This window comes from Fringilla coelebs, assembly GCF_963513975.1.
Source record: "Fringilla coelebs genome assembly, chromosome: 18".
Taxonomy (NCBI): domain Eukaryota; kingdom Metazoa; phylum Chordata; class Aves; order Passeriformes; family Fringillidae; genus Fringilla; species Fringilla coelebs.
This window is the reverse complement of record NC_140044.1, coordinates 380,534-406,632: the sequence shown is the minus strand read 5'-3', so window position 1 is coordinate 406,632 and position 26,099 is coordinate 380,534. Positions and strand designations below refer to the sequence as shown.

The 26,099-nt window shown below is 43.5% G+C and overlaps 2 protein-coding genes across 5 annotated transcripts in view; both read right to left on the bottom strand.

Moving 5' to 3' along the window:
- Positions 1-958: 958 nt before the first annotated feature.
- On the bottom strand, positions 959-21,598 carry CSE1L (chromosome segregation 1 like). Of its 3 annotated transcripts, XM_084217801.1 has the most exons (26): positions 21,503-21,569; positions 20,507-20,631; positions 19,224-19,319; positions 18,538-18,680; positions 17,427-17,528; positions 16,872-17,017; positions 16,489-16,579; positions 16,120-16,227; positions 15,133-15,225; positions 13,791-13,958; positions 13,567-13,696; positions 12,821-12,886; positions 11,107-11,309; positions 10,023-10,107; positions 9,221-9,282; positions 8,378-8,514; positions 8,117-8,220; positions 7,424-7,521; positions 6,403-6,553; positions 5,660-5,868; positions 5,051-5,148; positions 4,758-4,843; positions 3,599-3,680; positions 3,027-3,173; positions 2,006-2,237; positions 959-1,471 (listed from the first exon to the last, which is right to left on the bottom strand). In XM_084217801.1, exons 3-26 carry the CDS (start codon positions 19,306-19,308, stop codon positions 1,382-1,384), a joined length of 2,916 nt encoding a protein of 971 aa, XP_084073927.1. In that variant the 5' UTR covers positions 19,309-19,319; positions 20,507-20,631; positions 21,503-21,569; the 3' UTR covers positions 959-1,381. The 3 variants fall into 3 exon arrangements, with proteins under 3 accessions (XP_084073927.1, XP_084073926.1, XP_084073925.1); XM_084217800.1 differs by lacking the exon at positions 20,507-20,631 and having other exon boundaries at positions 21,503-21,598; XM_084217799.1 differs by lacking the exons at positions 20,507-20,631; positions 21,503-21,569 and adding an exon at positions 19,545-19,638.
- Positions 21,599-22,000: 402 nt separating this feature from the next.
- ARFGEF2 (ARF guanine nucleotide exchange factor 2) overlaps positions 22,001-26,099 on the bottom strand; it is a 34,771-nt gene continuing 30,672 nt past the window's right edge. For both annotated transcript variants that reach the window (XM_084217760.1, XM_084217761.1), the window contains exon 39: positions 22,001-25,859. In XM_084217760.1, the coding sequence (XP_084073886.1) occupies positions 25,683-25,859 (177 nt within the window). In that variant the 3' untranslated portion in view covers positions 22,001-25,682. The remainder of the gene's footprint in view (positions 25,860-26,099) is intronic.

Here is a 26,099-nt window from a genome sequence, read left to right as displayed (position 1 = left end):
GCTGCCGCAGCCCGCGGACAGACGCGGCTCAGCAGGCTCCAGCGCCGGCTGCACAGCTGCACACGGCTGGCAGGGCACTGCTCCAGCGCCGGATGCACAGCTGCACACGGCTGGCAGCGCACTCCTGCAGCGCCCACAGCTGCACACAGCTGGCAGCACCCACAGCTGCACACAGCTGCACACAGCTGGCAGCACCCACAGCTGCACACGGCTGGCAGCGCCCACAGCTGCACACGGCTGGCAGCGCCCACAGCTGCACACAGCTGGCAGCGCACTCCTGCAGCGCCCACAGCTGCACACAGCTGCACACGGCTGGCAGCACCCACAGCTGCACACAGCTGGCAGCGCACTCCTGCAGCGCCCACAGCTGCACACAGCTGGCAGGGCACTCCTGCAGCGCCCACAGCTGCACACAGCTGCACACGGCTGGCAGCACCCACAGCTGCACACGGCTGGCAGCGCACTCCTGCAGCGCCCACAGCTGCACACAGCTGGCAGCACCCACAGCTGCACACGGCTGGCAGTGCACTCCTGCAGCATCCACAGCTGCACACGGCTGGCAGTGCACTCCTGCAGCATCCACAGCTGCACACGGCTGGCAGTGCACTCCTGCAGCGCCCACAGCTGCACACAGCTGGCAGCACCCACAGCTGCACACAGCTGCACACAGCTGGCAGCACCCACAGCTGCACACGGCTGGCAGTGCACTCCTGCAGCGCCCACAGCTGCACACAGCTGGCAGCACCCACAGCTGCACACAGCTGCACACAGCTGGCAGCACCCACAGCTGCACACGGCTGGCAGTGCACTCCTGCAGCGCCCACAGCTGCACACAGCTGGCAGGGCACTCCTTGACAGTCCTACTATTTCATATTCTATCCTAAGCGTAAAACATCTTTTTTTAAAACAACTATATTCTTCTGAAACAGTAAGAGCACAGTGACAGGCATTTTAAACAAGTACTTCTTATTTATTCACAATTCAGATAAAGTTTAAGGAAAGACAAAAGAAATACAAAGGACAACATTAAAATGAAAAGGAATTTTAGTGACTGAAGTGAGTTTCTACAGCCAGGGCTCTCCACACATTTCCAAATATTATCCAAACACTGCAGATGCAGATTTCAAATCAATCCCATAACAAACTGCTATGACTATTCCCTTGAAATTAAACTGGGAATGGAAGTTAGCCAACTTTATGAGTACACAAACCATCAAATTCTTCAGTTTCAGCTTAAAGCCACACCTATCTTTTACAAGATGGAATCTGCAATACAATTTCAAGCAGCTTTTTCATTGTCTGAGCTCTGCTATAAAAAAGTCAGTGTCGACCTTCAGCATAACCAACCAGCTTTTGATCTTGCTTGTGGAGTCTGTGCAGCTCAGAGCAGACTCACACTTGCAGCCTGGAGGTATCCCTGGAGATACTGCAGTGCTTCTGCGTTCAGGCTGGTGCTCAGCATGGACAGGACCTGAGGCACAGGGGAGCAGAGGTGTCAGTGAGTGCAGCACGAGCCCCCCGCTGCTGTCACCCACAGTACAAACCCAGACACAGAGCAGCCGTCACCCACGGGGAAAGCGGCAGGCAATCTTTACTTACCAACATCCTGGGGGAAACAAACATGATATGGGCTAAAAGAGTTAACTGTAGATTCACCTTGTCTAATTTTATATGAGCTGTCTGAATTCAACAGGTGTGTGCAACCAATCAAACTCAAGACACATATGAGTTATAGACCATCAAGTGTGTAAATTTTCTTTTTAAAAATGGCATATTTAAGCTTATTGCAAAACTACGTGCTGTGAAAATAAAGCCTAAGGCTCCTGAAGAAAAACCTTACAAAAAGCTATATTCCAATGAAGAATAAAACAGCACGATCTTGCATTCTAGTTATGACCCACTTCATTTTGCTCATGATCAAACATCAGCAAAGGGCCCCCTTCTCACGAAGGCATTTCTTCTGTGCACAATGCAGCATCAGCATGCAAGTGCACAAGTCACCTACCCTGCCTGGGCACGCTGTAGACAGTTTGTGGAGAGACTGTGCCAGATGGATTCTAGGATTGTTCACCATTTGACCTACAGGATCGTGTTCTTTCTTCCCAGCAAAGGCTAGCTGGGAGAATGCAGTCTGATAGCCTGGAGTATCTTCTATGTCAATGAAGTGTTCCTCGTCAGGGATCGTGTCATCCTCAGGCAACTCAAAGAGGCCAATGAGGGCCTGCAGCAAAGGAATCCTGGGAGCAAAGAGGGGAGGGCAAAATTGGAGTGCTTAGAATATGTTAGGACAGGCTCAAGTTATTTGGGAGCCCTTATAATTTAGTCTTTGCAGGTACTTGCTTGGCTACTGAAATTGTAAATGCCCAAGGTATGCTGGACCAGAAGAACTGGGGGTCTGAATATTTTACAGGCATAATGTGGGTACTCCTATCAACAGCATGAGCAATGTATGTATTTATCAGATCAAACGGTCATGAAACCTACCTAAAAAGAGCAGTGATTTTCCAGATCACAACTTTCCTCTGAGTATATTAAAAACAAAGTTCTAGTTCAGGGATCTAGTCTGAGATCCAGTGATTGTCATCAAATTCAAACTACCAGGCATGCCTGACTGGTTCACAGTCAAACTTCCCTGGTACCTTCCCCCAAAATTCCACTCTCAAGCTAAGATATTGCAGTTTCTCTGCAAGGTTATGAATATGCTCAGGTCTCCTGACTAGAGAGCTGTAAGTCAAAACTGGGCCTAGCTTTTCAGAAAGAATACAAGCTGGAGGAAAGCAGACTATTTCCCTAAATGCAGGTCCAGCTAGCCAAATCCATGCCATCTCAAACCAGTTCTGTCATCCTCTCTGAAAATACAGTTTCATTTGTTGAGAAACAGAAGCAGCATGAAAGGCCTGAAACAGCCTTGTGGGTCTGAGGAGATCACAATGGAGTTTCCAACAAGGATGTATTTTGGTCTGAGCTCCCATTTTCAACAACTCCAACAGCCTCACTAGCACAGCCTGAAGAAGTGTGTTACCTACCACAGCTTGGTGTACTCAGTGTCCATCATGGGAGGACATTCTGTTAATATTTTTGTAATGCCAACAGCACAGATTTTCTTTTCAACTTGTCCAGACACTTTCTGGATTTCAGGAATTATAATTTTCTCCAACACCATTCCAAACATCCTATGGTGACATTGAGAGAAAAAGTATTAGAAAGCCTCATCAGTCTTAGGGTGACAAGAAAACCAGAAACAACATGAATCACTAGGGAATAGAAAAAACAGACAATTTGTTAAGATGTTGCCCTGTTGCAGTAGACATTTGCACATACAAACTTTTCACGAAGGATAACGACTAAAAACATCAATCTTTCCTTTTTATAATCTTCTTAGATTAGTAACTTGAACTATCAGTGAGGTACTGTGGTCAGAAATTCAGAAAAAAAGACTTTCTAGACAAATAAATGAACCACATTAAGAGAAACATCTGGCCACTCAAATTAGTGATAAATGTAGTCAGATAGTCTAGCTAAACAGACAACTCTTTCTTACTTTAAAAGATAAACACAGCCGTATTAAATATAACCCAAACAAACAAAATATACTAACTTTGGCTGTATGCTGTCAAATATTTCTTGCAGAGCTAAGGCCCCATATCTTACACAATACAAGTTAATGAAGACAAGGAAACCTGTAACAAGAAAAAGGGCAAAGTAAAACTTAATGTGAAAACAAAAGAATAGCTTTAGAGTAAGCAGCAAAATACATTCCATGTTTTTCAAGGGGATAGAAATGGCAGTCTTTATACGTGTTCAGTTTAAGTGAAGTATGTGAACTTGCTGCCTTGAAATTTGTGTGAAAACTGAGCTTTTCACATACCACGACACAAAAACAAGGTGGTAAAACAAGACAAGAGTTATTCCTTTTTCCTCTCATAGCGGTTATAAAAAGGCATTAGAAAAGCCATTTGCAATTTTTTTCAGATCAGGAACCAAAGAATCTCTTCCAAAAACTGTACTTTTAACAGAAAACTTCACACAATGCAGACTCTGAGGTGAGATATGAGCCCCTTTGCACAGGTGCAGTATATTAAAAGCAGCACTTTAACTTTATTTGTGGAAGATCACTATAAGCAACTTTATACTTCTTGTTCCTATCAGATGGCATTAACCAGATTTCATAGGGCTAAGTAATGGACACTGCATAATTTGGGCAGTGATAGTATCATTAAAATAATTTAATAACTGTGACAATCTTCTTGTGACAGCCTGAATAACCAGAATATGCATTGCAATAATCTGTCACAGCTTTGCCAGTTTAACATAAAACCTTATCAATAAATTTAGTCATACTAAGGCCAAAATGACACAAGCATGGAATATTTCACAGGACTAACACAACTACAGGTAACTACAGGACATGTGGTCAGTATTGCTGTGCTGCACGAGAGGGAGTTTGCTGCTATTGGCTGGAGATTAAATGTAGACATTTTCAATAATGACATCACACACTAGGAAAGGAAGAGAAATACAAATACGCAAGTCCTGTTCATTATTTTAATTCCATTCCCTCACTTTCATGAAGTGTCACCTGCTATGGTGACTGCCCCATACACCCCTCTTGATGACAAATAATTTGCAAAAGTCCTAGGAGTCAGCACTGTCCCTGCGTGCGCGGATCCGCAGGGCGCGACAGGGCACTTGTTCTGCACAGCTGCACCTTTGAACTGCTGCTGTCACCAGAGCTTTCCACAGAGCAAGGAACTTACTTTTGATAAATTTTGTTGTTTTGGAATTTTGAAGTCTTTGGAATAGGAGAATGAAGATCTGTTTCCTGTACTGGTCAACTGATTCACTGGAAATTAAAAAGGATAGTTATTCAAGTCACACAAGGATTTTACTAATGTCCGTTCACAGAAAACATATATAGAATTGTTCAAATCTATCTGACTGAAAAATGTGATGTTTTTAGTTGTTAAAAATTAGCATTTGGCATGTTCATACACTTCATAATTAAAGTCTACAGAAGTTAGCTTTAAATGTAATTTCAGCTCATACTCACGGAGGCATATGCTCAATGATACTGTTTAGAAGATAGAACCCTTGATGATCATTAGCTTTAGAGGCAATCAACTTCTGGAACACACCTAACAATCCAGGCTGCAAGAAAAACAGATATAAAATCCTAGACAACAATTCTTCATGTGACCCTACAAGAAAATTAACCATTACCACCTAAGGCATAAACCACAGCAAAAGCCTTCATAACCTAAGCCAGGATTCAGTTTTATGGTTCAGGCCAAGGAAGACACATTTTGGCTTCTTCTCACTCACTCTTCTCAAGACTGTTCTGAACAGAACCTGAGAGCTCTCATTATGCACATGTTTAACATGAGGCAAACAAGACAAGAAAACTGTGGAAACTTACCTGCTTGCAAGAATTAAAAGCTGGAATTTTTCATCTCAGTTGACAAAAGCATAATAGCCTAGAATTCATCTTAGCCATGTAATAGAAAAACACCCAAAAAGCTACATTCAGAGTATTAGTCTGTCTTTGTAAGTAAGCACCAAACTCTGCACAAACCAGCTGTTTGCTGGAGTTCCTCACAATGTGGAACCTCAGATCACCATGTCTCCAGGCCAACACTGTGACTCTGCCCCAGGAACTCACGATTTTGTCAGCGGCAGCGCTGGCGATGGTGCTGGCACCCCGCTCTAGGTAAGCCTGCAGGAGCCTGACCAGAGGGGGAATGTTTCCTGTCCTTTCCCAGAGAACTGGCTGGAGCAGATGGGGAAACAATGCCATATAAGATGATGGGATTTCATTCTTATGCATTTCCAGAAGTAGTGACATCACTTGAAACACATAGGGAATGAACTCTGGAAGAGAAATGGTGACATTTACAAAGTAAGACAACATGGTCACTGTCAGTTCCCAGAAACCACGTATCTATGGATTGAACCCACAATTTAGATATTATCACAAATATTTCAATGAATAAAACTCTGAAGAATCATATCTTCCCATATGTAATTATTCCAAAAATTAACAAGCATTGCATCTATACAATCTTTTTTATGTTCTGAAATATCAACGGGTAGAGGAATTTCTATTTCCTCTACCCCCGTTAATGTTCCAGAACATAAAAAAACCAAACTACTAGAAAAAAGGCAATAGAACTAAGAATAATATTAAGAGGCTTTGGAGCAGTGATTGCTAGGTATTTTAAGAATGCAATTTAAAATAAGTGAATGCTGTTGACGTACCCTATGAACAATCTAAACACTTTCGGACTGTGAAAATGTTGTTTCTCCCCTTGAATTTCCTGTGCTACAAAAAGCCTGCCATAGAAAAAGCCATCCTAGAAGCCAACCCCAGTGCAGAGAGCACAGGCACTCACTGACTATCCTTACCTTGCACATCATTCTGCAGGATCTCTGTGAACACCAGGAACAAAGCCTCCTCAAAGCTCCCCACTGCCTCTGGGTTTGCCTTGCACGTTATCCTTATCGACAAGCAGATGGACTCAAACATATAATGGTTAAAGTGAGGTTTGCTGGGATTCTGAAAACAAGTTATAAACAGATAAATCAACCCAAACTCGCAGACAAGTCACTTTTTTGCTAAATATATTTTTTTCAACTGAAGACTAAATAAAGTAGCATTTCGGACTAGGGATACTTGTAATTTGTGTATTAATATACATAAATTGCTTACAAAATTAATTCCATAAAGGAGAGGGTTTTTTTTTGTAGCAAGTGTTTTTCAGAAGCTCTATATAAACTACCACACAGTTAAAAGACCACAGAACAAGAACCAGAAAAAGATTATTTTTTCATCTTTCAAGTGTCCAGTCAATTCTCTATTGAATACTCCTTATAAGCTGCAGCTGAGTTTAAACTGTACAGAGAAGCAGTTTTCTGGACAATCAATGAAGGTATTCTAAGGCATTCCCTATTGTCAATGGTTAAGAATTTGACAAGTCTAAATAAAAAACGAAGAGAATTTTACCCACCTAAAGCAGAAGGGTAATGTATTTAATTCAATCCCACACTTCAATGCCAATTATTATTAGCTTCAGAAGTTTCATGGACAAAGAACACAGCAGTTGTGATAAAACCAATTATTGTACTGGTGGCCTCTGCACAAGCAAGAATTTATACTACAACAAACTAGCATTACAGAAAGAGCTGTATGCTGCTCTTCATATGATGCTTCTAAATTCCAGATCAGGAGCAGAAGAATGAGAGCAGGAAGAATGATCTATGTTCTAAAAGGAAGCCAGTACCTCACTGCAATGCTATTTCAAATTAACTGCATTAGAAAATACTGAACTATTTAGAGTATTCTAACAGAACACCACCAACAGGACTTAGGTCCTCAGCATGACTGCTCTAAAAGGTAAAAGGTGACCCTTTTGCTCTGTTTCTTTACCTTACTGACAGCCAGCAGTTTCTGTGTGAGCTGTGTGATGACAGAAGGGATGTATGGAATGATGGACTCCTGCAGTAGAGAAAAACTCCTCATGATGGCTGCAAATAAATGGAAAACTTTAGCTTCTGAAGACAAAATACACTGCCACTCAGAATACGCCTAAATCCTTTATCTTTTACTGTTAAAACAGGATCCAAAGGAATTAGGTACGGAACAAAGAGCACCGGCTGCAAGAACATTCCATCTATAATTGTGACAAAGCATAAAACAAACCTTCCTTATTCTCATTCTAGAGATGAACACAGGAGATCAAGTAACTTTACAGAGGCCATCACTTGTCCTGGGCAAGTCTCAGATCTCAGCACCCCCTTAGCCATGATAAATCTATCCTTTCACTAGCCATGGCCACATGTCCTCGCCATGACCAGACCTCGCCCTGACACTGTCCAGGGAGCTGTCCTGACTACAAGAGTACCATTAAGAAATAACTTAGTACCATTATGTTTAGCGTTTCTCCTTGGTACCCTAAGTTTAGTTGAAGATGACTTGACACAACTGATAAGCAACTGCAGACTCTTCAACATTTGCATAAAATAGGCTTTGCAAATAAAAATGTCAGGAACCTGTAACTGTAAGCCTTTACCTCAAGTTAACCAAATTATTCTTATATTGCAGGACTTTTTAGGCATTTACCTTTCATAATGTATTCATTTTCAGATGAGCCAGGAAGTGTCAGAGCTTTGAAAAGGTTTGTTAACAGCACTTCTACAAACGGTGCCATCTCTGCAGCTGTAATGCTGTTAAATGAAACACAGCTCTTCAATGATGAGAGTCCCAAACTTCAAGCCTTATACAATACCATAATATATGACACAAAGGATCCCCTACAGGTATTTCTCATCCTTAATACACAAAATCTATTAGTAATGAATTTATTTCTGCTTGAAAACTTACAGGGTAGCATTATTTGTCCCTCTCATGGTAAACAGTCTTTCAAGAGCATGGGCTGCATAGGTATGGACCACAATACTTTCTGCTTGGAGATGATTGATTAAGAGAGGAATAGACACCAGCAGTTGTTCTTTTGGTACCTACAAAAGTATAGCAACAAATCATAAGTATGTTAAAAAATACAGATGGTTCAACTCTAGAGCACAGCCAAGCTCATCAGTGACACGCAGAGCTTGGCAGAGGGAGGTATCTTGGGAGGCTCCTCCTGTTGCTCCTTCACATCTTGACAACCAGGAGGTACCTACTTCTGTCATGGCTTGCATACTTCCCCTGAACACTAGTGGTACAATGGATTTTACTTTATATTAATAGGTAATTAAAAATATCAAGGTTTAAAAAAAAACAGTATCACATATATTGCCTAAGAAATTAATAAAGGTAATCCAGAATTTAGAATAATATGCAACATATTTTCTCACCCAATCTCATGAATCAGAAAATATTAAGGACAAAACTGCTGTACTCTGTAACAACTACTGCAATGATACAAGCAATCAAGGGTCTTTGGATTAACACTGACTTGGAAACATCTGAGTGTGTCACAGAATTAAGCAGCTAAGATATTCAGTGTTCCCACAGCATATGGACAGCAATAGACTACATGTTAATTGGATATTTATAACAATATCATTTACTTTCTAAACTAAAAATTCAGCATGAAGTGTTGTATATGACTATCAAACACCTGTTGAGTTAGCATATGGCCAAGTGCGATAAATTAGGCTTGGCAAGTATAAAGTAACAACCTACAATATGTTTTTCCATAAGAGTGAAAGAAAAACTTACTTGGTTTCTAAAAATCATGATATATTTGATACCATCTGCTTTTAGCACAGGGAATTCATTCACTGAAATAGAAAAAAATGCAAACTTCGTTGATACTCCTCATACAAATGTGATTATTGAACATGTACTACATACACAAGTGTCACTTGACTCTACGAAATAATTTTCCCCTGTAGAAAATAATACAGACAATGTTTTTCTACATTTCTTAGTTCCTGCACTTTTGTATGGGCACTGTTAGAATATCAGTTTTAGGTACAAATCACATCCCAGTACCATTAAAAGTACAGTCCAGCTCAGATGAAATTCATCTTCTTGTTTCAATTTCAGCAGCCTTCAATTACACATTTTGAGACAACCCACTATGCTTCAGCTGTAGTAAGATAATTGTTAAAGTGTAAAATAAACCACGTGGTTTGAATCTAGACATCCACAACCTCATAATAGGGCCTCAGTATTTTAACTTCTCAGGGTTTTGTAGAGCATAGAAGTTTACCATAAGATCTCAAATACAGAAATAAAATTACTTTGATTCAACAAGTTTAAGCACATAGCTGATAGCAACCATGTGTATACATGCCCTGATCTTGCAGAGAGCAGGTGGTGAGGTGGCAATCCACCTTGCTGCAAGAGCTCCTTCAGTGCTGGCCAAACAAAAATGAATTACTCTGCACCAGGTGTTAAGAGCCTGTCCCAGAGATTCTGCTAATAAAGGAATGCTTGAGACTTCACAAACAATGGTCGCTGTCAAGGTTATGATAAATATCACAAAAATACCCTACCAAAATTAACATTAACTTACCAGTAGCAGACTTTAAGTCAGGTTGAATGTGATTCACAAAGAATTCTGTCAGATTAACGAGTTCATTGGCCTGTGTTATGCCGTGCTGGAAGAAGCAAAAACAACTTACTTTTATATGCTGACATATAAGCTGCTAGTTTTCTTACTTATTTTAAAAAATTACTATTAGTTTTCTCTTACAAAAAATGCAACCTCTTTTTAAACCAGGATTTTTAGATGGAGATTTTACAAGTGTTCTAAATTAGTCCGTATTTGCCATTAAATAGCGTAGAAAAAGACACAAACTTTGCAGTTTCCCAAATGCTACCAGACTGGTTCCCATTACACATCACTAACAACTGCTGGGCAGCAGTATACACCTGGCATCAGGAGAAGACTGAGAACCTTTAGCAAAATTGCATAAAATGATGCACACATTTTACTATGTTTGCCTCAAATCTGTCTTCTAAAGACACTGAGATTTGAACTGTAACAGCATTTAAAATATCTAGCAGTACATCTAAACTTGTTCCATAGGACATTTGATACAATGCTCCTGTTTCCAAATACAGGTTAGCCCAGCTGTTCTTTTTCAGCGTCTCCACCCTATCAGCAAGTAATGAGATCCATTTCCAGCCATTCACATTCCATTAGCATTCACATGTCATTCAAAATCCAACATTGAAGTCGCAGGAAATATTGTGAAATATCAAGAACTCCAAGAGTCATTTAAATTCCTTTTAGTCTGCTTAACACGTCTGATCATTTTCTGTAAAGCTCTATTTGCCTTCCATGGCTTCCAGAGTGCCTCAGGACCACTCAGAGCTCAGAGGCTCCAGAGTTGAGGCAGTTTTGTTTCTTTGCCTAGCTGGATCCCACATGCCAGTCAGGCCTGCCGCAGGGCCACACTGCGCCTCATCTACCTGAAGGTCAGATAGCACCAACTGTGATAGGATCATATAAAGAGCAGCTTTTCACCTCATCAAGGTGAGCTACTGCACACACAGTTACTCCCTTTCTGAAGCAGCTGAAACGAACGTCAGGCCTCATCTGCACTGTAATATCTGAATGCAGACAGGTTACAATGAATAAAATGTACAAATACCTTCTGTGTCTGAGCTTTGGATGCCAAAGATGTTACAAGGTAAATAGCTGCATCTTTGTGCTTCCAGTTAACAGATGGATTCTTTGCATATTCTTGCAGCATAGAATTAACATATCCAGAAAAAATCCCTGTTACAGGTCCTTCAAAAAATTTGCACAAGCCTCTGACCAGATCACAAGCTGCTCTGCGCCTGGTGTCAATATCTGCACAAGAAGCAAAGATTCTTAGGATATGAGAAAGCAGACAGCTTTTCATATTAATAAACAAAATAATCAAAACAGTAACAGCTTCTCAAGTTACAGCCCCACCCCATGTTAATTATTGCAACCGTCCACACTGCTGTGTAAGAACACCTGTAAGCCTTTTATTTACTGTCACAACTGGACAACTCGCACAACAAGGAGAAGGGACACCTGCCCCCGAGCAGCGGCAGCAGGCATGCGGGGGGCTGGTACTGGCTGGACATTATGCACCCAAAGGTACTGGCTCTGGCTGGGAGGGAGCTCTTTTTTGCCCTAGTGGCCCATTTGGTGCCGTGTTTTGTACCAATGACTGAAGCTGCTGGTAACACCCAGGGTTTGGCTGCGGCCGAAGAGCACTGTCACAGTGTCAGGGCTTCCTCTTCCTCCTGTGCTTTGCCTTCCCAGCAAGTGGTTTGGGGCAGGCAAGGAGCTGGGAGGGGACAACCTGGGCAGCTAATCCAAACTGACCAGCAGGACATTCCATGCTGTTATGACATGTTCAACAATAAAAACCGAGGGGGGCGGCTCAGGGGAAAGTAGCCATTGCTTAGGGAGAGGCTGGGCAAAAGTCTGCCTGTAGGCAATGGTGAGTCACTAACTTCTCTCCCCTTTCCTTACTCTTTCTTTCACTTAAACTGTCTTTATCCATGAGTCTTCTCACTTTCAGCCCTCCTTCTCTCACCCCCATCAGACTGCAGCAGGCTGGAGCACAAGCCAGCTATTGGCCCACCACATCTGACAGTGGATTTTTTTTAAAAACTTCACAAATACCTATAATACAGCCAATCCTGGATAAGTATTTCTCATCCACTAATAATAATTTTCTCCACCACTGCAAGCATACAGTAATCTCTTCAATCTATTACGAAATGCCATCGCTTCCAAAGTGTCTGTCAGTGAACTGCTGACAGTCACACAGAGCCAGGTTTGGCTCGCTCGGGCTCTGGCCTGGCTGCAGAGCACAGCCTCCCCCAGCACTCCAGCAGCTGGGCTGGCACAGCCGTGTCCCAGGGCAGGCACTGCTCTGAACACATGCCATGTCCCAGCCTGGCTGCTGGCCAGCTGGCCCGAGCACAGTTTGTGTGCAACCCCAGGCAGAATTTCAGCCTCAACATCAAGAGTCTCTCCCTGTTACTTCAAACTCCACACACAGGAACTAAATACACAACTGGCTACTACTCAGCATTGACTTACAGGCTGTATTTGCCGAAATGAGAATGTGGGCAGTGCAGAAGACATACCAATCCAATTAAGGAAAAAGCCCTATAAAAACATTGTTCAAACCAGAAAACACTATGAGAAGCATATCGTGACAGTAGGCTTGATCACAGACTGGATAAAATCCAGCTGGGGGTGGTGTGTGGAAACCTTCTCAATTTCAAAATGAAGTTATAAAAGCTTCAGTAAATTGCTTCAGCTCTTTAGAGCTATATTTAAAGACCAAGTATTCTTAGTATAAATCTGTGGATTACCAGATCCTTCCAAATCCCTTCTTATATACTCTTCAGAATTATCTTCAAATGCTTCTTCATCAGCCGCTGAAAACACAAAATACATGGAAGTTGAAGTACCGAAGTCTCTGTTTTTTGTAGTAAAAGGATGTATCATTATCAACTTGCTATTTCTTCCAAGGATCTTTCTATAACATTAATATTAATTAACAAGAAATATCCAGCCAGACTAGTCTCTTCAGATTCCGTCCCACAAATTAGTTTTTCATACCCATGGGCTGATGTATTGATTCTAAGAAAAATCTCAACACATTTTCAACACCAGGTGTATTTGAAGAGGCTTTCAGAGTCATAGACTTAAGAGAGAGAAGCTTCTTATCACTGCAATATATTTTCACTGCATTTTAAATAGAGGATCAGTGTGAGAATCAAAACCTGGAAAACTAAACACCACAATTTGGTAGGCCTGATATTCCTGCCTATTTAGGCTCCTTGAATTACTCAAGATACTCACTTTAATTGTAGAAATTTATTGGTGGCACATGACCTAGACTTCCTCCACTGGGATTTCAACATGAAAAGTTAGATATATTCATACAACTCTACAAAGCCCACAGGACAGCAATCTGCTGCAGAAACTTGGGTTTGAATCTAGCACTAAGGTACACAAGAGGGAATCCTCAATTCTTAGTCCTGTAAAGTAACACGTCATGATAATTAGTTAGATTTTTGTTGTGTTTTTCAAAATTTAAGTCTCAAAAAGTTACCTCTAAATTCCATATTGGGAACAATAACTTTTTCACAGATGCTTGTCAATGTATTCTGGTCTTCAAACAGATGCTTGTAATGTGGTCTCTCGCAAACTGAGGCCAGAAACTGGATCGCGTTACTGACCAGCTATAGCACCACAAACAGAAGGCAAAACTTTAGTACGACTGATCCATTTATGATTTATTATTAAACTTGACAAGATCAGATTTTAGCAACTCACCAAGTCATACTTCACTTCCTGGCCGGTTGTGACTAACAGATTCCAGATTGCTGTTACAAAGCGTGGCAGGTAGGGCTGAAATTCTTCATCATATTTTTGAGCATACAAAGCAGCATTATCACAAATTTGTGATTTCAAGAGCTCCAGCAATCCAGCTTCCTCTTCATCCTCACATAAAACAAAACTAAGAACTTAAACATCCAAACCTCAACACTACTTAAACATTAGAAGTATCAATGTATTTACGTTAAATATTTAGATCACTATTTTAGCATGTCCTAAACAGGTGTCCCTAGAACTACTGCATTTGGCTAATCTGTACCCAAGCTGCTTTTCAAGTTAGAAATCATACCTACATTTCATATCAAGTACTTGAAAACAGACACAATAATTCACACAAAATTAATTTACAAATGTAATATGAAAAAGACAATACAAGGCATTGAAAAATACACTTAGAAGCCAGTACATCATGATTCTTTAATTGGAGCAGTTGTAGAAGTTCCTTCCCCAGATCACAGATGTTTATGGAACCACAATGTGAACTGGGAAATTGAACTGGAATTAAAAAAAAACAACTCAACCGAACACCACCCCACTTCTGTCTGCCCCTCTTCCCTCCACCCCCACTTTCCAGCTTTACTGCCTGTCCCAGTTCAGCTGCACGAGTGCTTGTGCTGGGAGTTGCCCACAGACACAAGACAAAAGAGCAGCAAAGCTTCTTTTAGCAGAAGGGTAACCAGAGCACAACATACACTTAATATGCCTCCCTATGTGTTGTCAAGAAATTCATAGAGTTGTTTTGGCACCATCAAGTGTCAAACTACTGTGTTGTGATGATGTGATGATGGAAGACATCAGCACTTAAAATGCAGAAAACATGCACAAAAGCAACTGGAGCTTTGCTGACCTGGTATCAGCTTTCACCAGTGAAATTACTGATTCTTTAACTAGACCAAGACAGCAAATACTGAAGTACTTAAGAGATGTCCTGCCCTCTACGTTCAATTGTTTCAAGTTCTTTAAGATACCCTGTTTTCTAGAACCAGCTGACAGATACAGAAAACCTGAGCCCTGTGATGCTAATGGTCAGGTTACTACAGCAGCTGCTCTTGAAAGAATCAACTCAGTGATGAGTACTGGTAATTTGATTTCTGTGCACAGCTGGGTATACCTGTAACTGTCATACAACTTGAAGAACTGAACCTCAAATTCCTTAGACAGCAGAGCAACTTCTCTTAAACTCCATTTTCTCGCAGTCCTTTGTTTGCCCCACAAAAAAACTGCATTGTTCAGAATTAGAACTAAGTTGTCAGTCCACCCTCTCCCCTACAGTACTTACATCAGTCTGCAAGAGTTTATTATCTAAAGTTAAAAGGCTATGAAAGTTTGTCATCCATGTTTCCATGTTATCTTCAAAAAACTCAGGAAGATCCTGTGAAAGAAAAGCATGTATCTACATTTTAATTTCTGACTGCACTGCTTAGATAACATACCTACACTGGGAGTAGTGCATTCACCTTATAATCTACTGAGAGACAGTAACCTGTGGAAAACAATCTTCAAATTGAAACAGTGCCCCTTCCTCCTCCCAAATAAAAACTGTTCTGGCAGAGCCCTGGAGTACAACTAGCTCCAAATAAACTAGTTGCATAGGCTCTAAACAGCTCACATTTTTATAATGAATGAGCCTTATAACCTCTGAACTCTCAGAACAAGTGAGCACAAGTCTTTTTTAACTCCAGCTCATTCTTCTGCCCCCTACAGAAGAGCAGCCCAAGGAATCCAGGCACAATTGTACTTCACAGACTTGTGTTCATGTTGAGACACTAAATAAATGTCACCTCAGCAAGGGAGCTTTTTACTGTTTCCAATAGAGCACACTTAGTAATGTCCAAAATGTGTATCTGATTCCAAACCCAGACAACTCACAGTGCTCCCAGAATTACTGCTCCTGCAGTGCCACAGAGCTACATGTAATGGACTCTCACCCACATGACCCAGCTCCTGTCAGTACAGGCACATTTATAAAGGGGCACAGTGAACAGAAACTCAGGCACTGGACTCCTGCCTTTCTCTGCTCCTACTCAGAGGCCCCATACAACACCTCCTTGAAGCAGTGCCAGTTCAGACTCTCTTGAACCTTTGCTTTCAAAGGGCCAAGGTAATGTCTTAAATAATCCTTCCTTACTGTGCTTTTACTTCGGCAGATGCACTGGTGATATTTCTTTTTGCCATAAAGAATGGCCTTAAAGGCTGCCTCAAATGATTTCTATAGTACCAGCTTCTTCAGACAAAGTGAAACTATCCCAAGAACAAGGATATTCACCTGAAAATTTAAACTGTAGAACAGCTTCGCAATTAGAATGAGAGAAGAAAAGAGAACCTTCAGGGCACTGGCATCATTTGCATGTGTGCTGCAAAGTTCAATAGTTGCCTAGAAAAAGATGCAAGACTGTCAAGTACAAAACCCACACCAACAAAAAATATTGAAAAGTGTCATGAATGTATTTTTTAAATCAGAAAATACAGTTATTTTTCATCCTCTTATCAGTCTTGTTAGATCTCACTTCATGCCTTGAATTTGAACCCCTTTAAGAGTTTCGAACAGCAATTATTGAGTTTTAATTTTACAGGTATCCAAAGCAAGCAATTCAGAACATGAAACTTGTTTTAGAAATGACTCAACAAGAAATACCTTAAAGAGATTTGTCAAGGGTAAAGCAAAGGCATCAAGAACAAGTTTGATCTCTGTCCATAATTCATTTGACTTAAACTCATGGCGGTACCTGACAAGTAAGAGAGAAACACATGAAAACAGAATAGTCTTCATATTTATTACCAAATTAATTCACACAGAATTTTGTCTTGTGCTGAACCTTGAAAAAAATACAGTAAACAAGAACTAAGCAACATGGTTCAAAACCCTGCAAGGCGTACAACTTGATAACTACTTAAAAGACGTATGTAGAAGTCACAACTATAGGCTTTTGTAAATGTCCAAAATGAAGTCTAACAGTAAAACATGCCAGCTGAACAGAACTTTTACCATCCATACACAAACTCCTTTATTTGCAGTACCTTTTAAATAGAGAGTGGGCAGTGCGCAGAACCCCATTGATGACGTGGAAATCTCCACTCTGGAAGCGATTCACCATTTCTGTCAGCAGGTCTGGCCACTTCTGAGGGAAGTCTTCCCGCCCAATAATACTGATGGCATCACTTAACTGCAAAGGAAATGGAGCTTCACTGACAGAACAGCACACAGCAGTCATGCCAGATGCTATCAACATCCCAGAAAATCCTGGTTATTCTTGTCTGATTCAAAAATCACTGGATTAAATAATATACTACTTTCCACACAAATACAAAAATCTCACCTTTAGCTTACATAGTCTCACTTTCTAGAATTACTGTTTAACTGCCTAATGTTAGAACTTAGCTATAAGATTACACAGTAATCATCTTAAAGAAATGTTGAAGTAGGTAGAAGTACCTGTAACAATATCCTCAAAGTTATTTGGATAAAGTTGAGCTCACTGGTAAGGGAACTGAGCTCTGCCAATAAGCACAGCCTCTAGACATGCTTAGAATATTCCCAAAGTTTCATGGATACAACCAGGAATGACATATTACCTGCTTTTGAATTTGTTCTGGGCTGCTAAGCATCAAGGGCACTATGTTGGCTTTAATGGCTATTCTGTCCGATTCACATATTTTGTTTGGTTCATCCTCAACCTAAAATGAAAACAATAATTAAGTTATGGGCATATCAGCATTCTCCAGGCAATGAGAGATGATCAGCATTTTAGAGACCAACTGTTTATACTGATTTATGTAACTATTACAATGCTGAAGAACCTATGAAGGAAACCTGTTAGAGACACTGCCTTCAATGACAAAATGAATCTGGAACAGCAGTATCTGAAAAAAGCTGAAAGAAATAATATCCTTCTGTAAAACTTTGAAGTTTTTTTCTCTTCCCTAAGGGGTAACTTTTCAGGTCAGCAGATGAGCAGTAGTGAGGATGGGTGCACATGGCAGTAAAATCCCCACATTTAACCAAGTCTCCTCTTCCATCACACCAAACAGCACCTCTGCCAACCCCACAAATTGATTTTGTGTGAGCTGTCTCGAGCCATCCTTTCTAGAGACCATACATGAAGGCGCAGGTTACACAATCAAAACCCTAACACTGACTTTAAGTTATCGAACTAGTTCAAAATACTAATCAGCTCCAAGTCCAGTCAGTCAGCAGCTCCAAGCAGTAGCAAATTGCAAAGTTGCTACTAAAGACATAAAATAATGAGGTGGCTGGTCCCAACCAGTGACAGCAGTGACAGTCACATTATCTGTGATGACAGCACTGAAGTTCAGACCTAAAAATCATCCAGCAATTAAAAGCGAAAAGCACCTCCAAGGAGACACTCAATCTTGAGATACCATGAACCTGATGGTACCACTACCCTTCCCACATCCCTTTTACCATCTTTCCACACACTTAAATCAAAAGTTAGCAATTTCAGAAGTTCAAGGTATGCTTATCTATACCATCAGTCACTAATGGGGTTCCCCCGGGCTCAGTACTGGGGCCAGTACTGATTAATATCTTTACTGATGATCTGGATGAGAGGATCAAGGGCTCCCTCAGTAGGTTCACAGATGACACTGAGTTGGATGTGGATCTGCTTATTGTACCTTAAAAGGATGATTAGTTCTTAGCACATTTCCTCACTAGAATACCTACAATTCTCCAGTTCCTTTTAATATAATTCTTGAACGTTACAGAAGCACAAACTTTGATGACATTTTCCTGTGATTTCTCCAGCAGCGTTAAGAGTAACAGCGGATAGTTCTGGCTTCCTTCCACAGATTCAAGGAACTTTTCCGCTGTAAGGGAATACACTGTGGTTAGCAAAAGCTCAACTGCTTTCTCTAATGGGAATCCTATGATTCCTCAAGTGTTTGTTAAAAATACCCAACACAAACACTTCCCAGAGCTTCACAGGAACATGTCTGACAAAAGGTATCACAGCTTCTTTGCTCCCCAGCTCCTCACCACTCTTGCTGTCAACAACAGCTCTGGACCCCCAGCAGGATGGGGAAATACTGCCTCCTTGCCCTTCCATAACCCGAGAAAAGTAAATCTTCACTTGTTGGGAACAGCAGCACTGTTTTAAATAACAACAGTGCAAAAACAAACAAAAAAAAAAGAGCAAGAATACAGAAAAACAAAATCAGAAAAAGCAGGTAAAATTATTTCTATTTATATCCACCCTTCAGTAGTTTTTTGGGGGGGTTTCATTATAAATGGATACTGAGAACTTCTGTAAAGAGGTTATTGCATAAATATCCACTGAAGTTTGCTACACAGAGACAGGAGAGACAAACAGAAACAGAACTTTTTTGCTCTCAATCGTGAGAATCACTTACCAGGACGCCTTATGGCAGGATCCGGATCTAGTGTTTTCTTTAGATACTCAGTTAAAGTTTGTAAATTGGCATCACTGAGCTCCATTTTGGCAGTACCTGAAACCCACAAGTAGTTTTGTTACAACCAGAGATCAGGAAATCTATGCTGAATCTACCCATCTAACACCAGATCCCAGAGAGGCAACAGCAGCTCTTTTGGACAATACCTCACAAGCACAGTCCCAACCAGGGTGCACCAGGCACAGCAAACATTCCCCTTCTCAAGCTACAGGTAACTGCTAGTGTCTGGTTTATGGACCCCAAAGTCCAGAAAAGGCTTACGCATCCCGCAGACATGAACCAGGTACAGCCAAAAGATGATCTCCTGTCCTTTCAGGACAACAGGAACTTGGCTCTGCTTTTGTTCTGATGCCAGCCCCAGAAACTGCTCCTGACTGAAATAGCTGAACAGTCCTGCCCTACATAATTGTAAACAAAACAATTCGAAGTGTGTTGAAGAGTCAAAGTTTTTTCAAGAAATCAAAACCTCCTTATTAAAGAGAAATCTCAAAAGAAAATACTTTCTTTAAAAAAGAGACAAAAGACTGGGCAAAGCCAGTTAGTTTATCCTCCCTGTAAAATTAGTTCAGACTAGGGTGGGAGCTAATTTAAATGCAATACTTTTTACAGAATAACTCTGCAATAAGTCCATACTGCTCCTCTCTAGTTATCCTCCCACGCATATTCTTATCCGTACCACAGTTATATATTTACTTCACAGCCTGCACTGGAATAATTAAAATTACAGCAATACAATGACAGTAAGATGTGCTTTAATGGATATGTTCCTCTGGACATCATCATCAATCCTGCCCGTCCTTCCCACCACCAGCAGCACAGTTCACTCCCTACAAAGGTTACGAGGAAGGAAATGTTTCCTTTTTTCCTCTGGAGATTCTATTTAGCACAATTGACTGAAATTTACCTGTCCCACTTTGGAGTTGTTTCACGCTGATCACCAGTGCAATAAACAGTTCTGTATAAGCATGCTTGCAAAGGCAGTGAGTTTTAATGACACAATTTTTATGTCAGTTATGGCGTCTATATAATTTAAAACGACAGCAGCAATATCGTTTTAAATTAAATGAATGTTAATAAGCAAATCAGATCCTAACATATTTTGCAAGAAGTAAAAATCTATTTGAACAGTCCTCTTCCATGTTTCCCTGTGCTTTTGGGATTTACTTGTCCATAGTCTTGTTCACCAATTCACACCCACCAACATATTTTGACCTGTTACCTACATATGCTTATTTCCTTCTCTTCTCTAGCTCTTCATGTTTGTTTTCCAGCACGTAAAACAGTGGTACTTTGGCTGGAGTGATATGATGCCTTGTGTTGGGTTGTAGCATGCATCTGCAGAAAAGGCCTCAGAAAACCCATAAAGTGTGCTTAATAAATCACCGACTTTAGTCAAATTAATGCAGACCACTTACAAAGAAACCCAAACCCAGCAGAACGCGGCCGTGCCCCTGGGGCTCGGACCGGGAAGAGCTTCACATAAGTGCATCCCCTCACCCAGCACTGCCCGCACACCTCCCAGCGCCGAAGAACGTTCAGGACCCAGATCCGATGCTAAAAGCCATCCTGGCAGGGCTCAGAGGATGCCGGGGGCATTTCCCGCTTCCCCAGAGCGCGGGCCTGAGACAGCAGGGCCAGGGCCGGCGGCAGCGGGACCGGCCCCGCTCCCGCGAACCGCGGCCGTACCGGAGCAGCCCGCGACTCCGCGGCGGGCCCGGCCCCGCGCCCTCCCGCGGCCCGCCGGGCCGTTCACCCGCGGAAGGGTCGGGGCGGCTCCGTCCGTCCCGGCGCCGGACCGCGCCTGCTCCGCTCGTGCAGCCTCCTGCGGCGGCCCCTGCACAGAGCGCCGGGGCCGGGCCGGGCCGGGCCGGGCGGTGAGGGGCGGTGAGGGGCGGCGGGGCCGCGGCGGGGGCCGGCCGAGATCCCGAGCGGCCCCAGAACCCTCCGACTAACTCGGTCCCCCTCCCCCGCGGCAGCCCGGACTGGCAGCTGCCACAGCCAGTGAGGGGCGCGGGCTGTGCAGGCCCAGCGGCCTCGGACCAATCGCGGGCCGCGAGAGGCGGGCGGAAGGGCCCAGCATGGTGCGCTGCGCCTGTGGCCGCGCCGCGGGCCCAGCGCCGAGCGCAGCGCGGAGTTGGCAGGCGGGCGGCCGCGGTGCCGCCGGTGCACGGGGCCGCCCCATCCCTATCATCGTGCGGAGCAGCGCGTCCCGGCCTTACCTGGCGGCTCCCCCCCGGCGGCGGCGGCGGCGGCTCCGAGCGCTCCGGCTGCGCTTCACATTCAAACCGCCGGGCGAGGGCGCGGCCGCGGCTCCGTGACCGCATCGCGCGGGGCGGTGACATCGCTCTGCCGCCCGGCCAATCAGCGCCCGTGACAGCCCAGGGCGCGCCGCCGGCAGCCAATCCGCGCGGCGCTCAAAGGGCGGCGACCAATGGCTGGGCCCTTCCCACAAGGCCCCGCGGCGCCTCTCGCCGCGCGGCGGCCGAGCCCCGCCCCGAGCCCCGGAACAGGGGCGAGCGGGGCCGGGGGCGAGCAGGGCCGGGCGAGCGGGGCCCGCCGGAGCCCCGGAACGGGGGCGAGAGGGGCCGGGGACGAGCAGGGCCGGCCGGAGCCGCGGAACGGGGGCGAGAGGGGCCGGGGACGAGCGGGGCCGGGGGCGAGCGGGGCCCGCCGGAGCCGCGGAACGGGCGCGAGAGGGGCCGGGGGCGAGCGGGGCCCGGCCGGAGCCCCGGAACGGGCGCGAGAGGGGCCGGGGCGAGCGGGGCCGGGTGAGCGGGGCCCGGCCGGAGCCCCGGAACGGGAGCGAGAGGGGCCGGGGCGAGCGGGGCCGGCCGGAGCCGCGGAACGGGAGCGAGAGGGGCCGGGGGCGAGCGGGGCCCGGCCCCAGCCTCTGCCGCCTGGCCCCGCGGCGGAGCAGGGACGAGGACGGAGCGTGCGCTATAAAACGCGAACCCGAACCCCCCAGCGCCGCAGAGAAGCCCGAGTGGCGCCGAAGCCTCTGAACCGCTTAAGGAAGCACCTGAACAAAAAAGGAACACTTCGTAAAACTTTATTGATTTATCACTTGATTAAAGCATGGAATATTATAACTATTATACATCGTATTTTCATGTAGAAAACTTTACATAGTTTTTGATATATAATTTTGGTATTCTCTCAGAACTCTATACATCCATTGGCAAGGAATAGTTTTTAAATTATTGATAGTAAATGCACTTAATACAGAGATATTAAAACTCAGGCATTTTATATATGTGAAAACATACGTTTTAAATAAAGGTGCTAAACAAACTGACGTCACAGATTAAAGGGAGATGCACTTTTGACAGAGTTAATATTTTTAATATTTTTCCTGAATATTAAGACTGAGCTAAGATGAGGAGGTGTCAGTTGTGGTACTGGACATTGTTTTAGATTGTTCTGTTTGCAGTTTAGAATGTGAGGTACCAGACATAGATAACAAACTGCCGTAAAAACAACCTTTTCCTGGACGGTAAGACACAACAGAAGCAACGTGAAGGGAGTTTTTAATCACCACAAAAGAGCGGGTTTAGGGTTTTCCTTCTTGGCATCCTCTCCTCCCTTCCCTCGGGAGGCTGAAATGACTCATAACAACAAAGCACAGAGTCTCCAGGACTTCTGCCGTTCCAGCTGGGTGAGCTGCAGATCCCTCTGAGCCCGTCCAAGGGGTGACTGTCCCTGCCTGCCTGTACTGCACCGTCCTGCTCTCCACACAGCCAGGGCTGAGCCGTGCTGGCATGCAGGAACCAGCTGGCACCACTGCAGGGGCTGAGCCGTGCTGGCATGCAGGAACCAGCTGGCACCACTGCAGGGGCTGAGCCGTGCTGGCATGCAGGAACCAGCTGGCACCACTGCAGGGGCTGAGCTGTGCTGGCACGGAGGTGGGCTCAGCCCTCCCTGACTGAGGAAAACCCTCAAGCTGAGCACCCCCTGGTTATTGCTGTGCTGGGGACAGGGCTGGGCTCTGACAATGCAATTGCATCCCAGGCCCCCTTCTCCTTGATGCTCTGGCTATCACATACCCAACTTCAGCAGTTCCTAACCGGTATAAATACAACAAAAGCTTTTCTTAAGGAGAACAGTCTCAGACCAAAGGCTGAAGGGAAGCATGGGTTAAATATCCTTATCCTATGTGCAGAGAGAGACTACAAATGCTGCCCCTTACACTAAAGAAAGCCCATGAAGCAACTGTGGAGTCATTAAAGACCTCAAAATTGAGACTTTTTTCAAGACACGACTGTAGGGCTTTCAGACCTATGACATGTGCAGCTGGGCCAGGTGTGTCTGATGGGACATGAGGGAACACATTCTATGAGGCAGTGACACATTCCAAATCTGAAAAATAACGGTTCAAATATTTTTCTTAGGACTACCTACGACCAGAAGAAAAGGAATAGCATATTATTACAGATTTAAATAGAATTAAAATAAATACTTCATTTTCTGCAGTACTCAATGCAGTGACATTCCCAGGGAATGAGCAGCCACACGAGATATAACACAAAAGGGTATTTCAAATGCAGCAAGTTAAATATCAGCATTGCTTATTTTTCAGTCTTCTCCTATTTTCACATATAGCCATTCACTCCCTTCTACTAAATAGCAGTGTACAGATTTAACCTAATGGGCATATAAAAGTAAAAGAGCCACAACTACCACTCTTCTTTGGTTAAAATTAAAAAGTGAAAATAAATTGTGAACGCTTTGTCTCTACTACTGACTGTAAAACCTTTCACAAACAATGCTTACACAGGACAAACTGATGTATTGAGGAGCACCATAATAACCCTTTGGGAAAAGATCACAAAAACAAACCAAACAAATAAACAAAGAACAACAACAAAGAAAAAAAAACAAACAAATGAAACAACAACAAAAACAAACCACCAAAAAAAAACCCCCACAACCAAAAAAGCCTTCCAAAGACTGCACATTCCCAGCAGCTCAGAGCAGCATATCCGAAGACAACCTCACCTGAGGCCATCCTACCAAGAAACTCAACTCAAAAAACAAAATAATGTAATACACTTAGTTCCATTCAAGTAGGTAGGTTGTTGTTGCTGTTTGTTGGTTTGTTTTTTTCTTTCAATACTGTTAGTATTTTTAGTTTGCTACTCTGGATAGCACAGCAGTTAATGCACTACTTTGCATTATTTTAGCAAGCGGAGCCTCTCCTACCGTCCTGCCATACTTTCCTGGTTTAGAGATTTAAAATTATTTCAAAGGTCAAGACAGCATCCTCTCATAGAAACATTGTCACAGACACGTGATGCATTTCAAGGAAAGAAAATTCTCCTGGGCAAGCAAAGCTGTGGTGTCATGTCACATTTTGCTTCACAGAAAGCCTTCAAAGCACAGAATTGTGTTGTTACCTTAGAGCATGTGAATGAGCTCGTTTGATTTTGCTAGAGCAGTTTTTTGGAGATTCAGGGTTTTTAGATACCACTAGGAACTAAGAGTTGAGAACAAAAATCATTTGCACAAAATGACAAATCAGAATTTGCAGATCTGCAGTAAAAGGAGACAAACTTGTGTTAAGAACTGGACTATTTGCTAATCAGTCACCATTACTGCTAAATTATATTAAAGGGTTAAAAAGGTAGGTTTATTTCTTCTGAGCCTTGTTTTGATGTTCCTGTGTATGCTCTATGATCTGCCAATGTATGAAAGGAAAAGGAATGCCTTTTCTTTTTCTTAAATGCCTTTAACTCAAGCCTAATAAGCTAAAGGAGTAGATGCTATTGGCACTCCTGATGTAAAGTCTTCCATAAAACTAAAAATAAGTCTCAGAAGATTCAGTACTGATATTAAAAAAAAAAATTAAGTAATTTGCTAAACAGGAGGAAAACCTTCTCTGAATGTCCTCCAGGCTGTCCACTTCAACAGCCCGGTGCCCTGCCTGGCCTGGTCCTGGACACAAAGGAAAACCCAGAGGGATGTCGGGTGGTCACTGGCCACCACAGTCAAGTTTATTATGAACACTTGCCAACATCACAAGGCTACACAAATACAGTCATTAGTTCCAAGGGGCATAATGTCTGTGGAGACATCCAGCTGATTTATCAGCTCTAGCTGGGATGAAAGACTGAGCAGTGCATAAAAGACTAGAAGAGACACTGGATCATACAAATGATTAGCATTGAAACAAAGAGACTGCACACCTACTGTATTGACTCTGTAAGCAATAATTTAAATAAAACTGCTGACACTTCTGTAGGGTGGACAGAACAGGATTATTTTCCTTGTTCCCAAATGCCATTGTGGTAAGAATTACTTGCTCCTGCGGTGATACACCAGGGTCCCGTTTTTTCCCATCCACTTCAATCCATCTCTGGACACAGCTTTACGTACAGGCCGGTGTACCAGCCTCACTGGGAGCTACCAGGAAGGCAGGTTGGTGCCAGCTGCGCACGCCTGCTCGCCCATGGTGCAGATGTTGAACACCACCCCGATGCGCAGGAAGAACTTGCGCAGCACCGCCCGCAGCTCGGGGATCAGGTCGAACTGCATGATCTCACACAGGTACGGGTAATAGGTGGAAGCATGTGCCCTGAACTAGCCAAGAGACAGAAACAGAATGTCATTCTCGAGTGCTAGAGCAAAATAAAGTGTTGACACATTCATGGCTACAGCAACTTGTTAAACCAGCAGGTCTCACCCAAGCCCTCCCGATGGCCCAAGGGCACCGAGCTCCGTGTTGTTTGTGGCAGCAGCGCACGCAGGGTGTGCTTTGCGGTTACCCCCTAAACAGAGTCAGGGTTTTGTGACTTCTCAGCCCAAAGGTAGTACCAGAGT

Bases quoted from the DNA above. Each gene is read 5' to 3' on its own strand.
- CSE1L (XM_084217799.1), bottom strand. The intron at 15,226-16,119 runs GTGAATATCCTT...TTTCTTTCACAG, and splicing joins TCTACAGTTTAAATTTTCAG to GATCTTCCTGAGTTTTTTGA. The intron at 1,472-2,005 runs GTAGGTGACTTG...CCTGTGCCTCAG, and splicing joins CTACAGCGTGCCCAGGCAGG to GTCCTGTCCATGCTGAGCAC.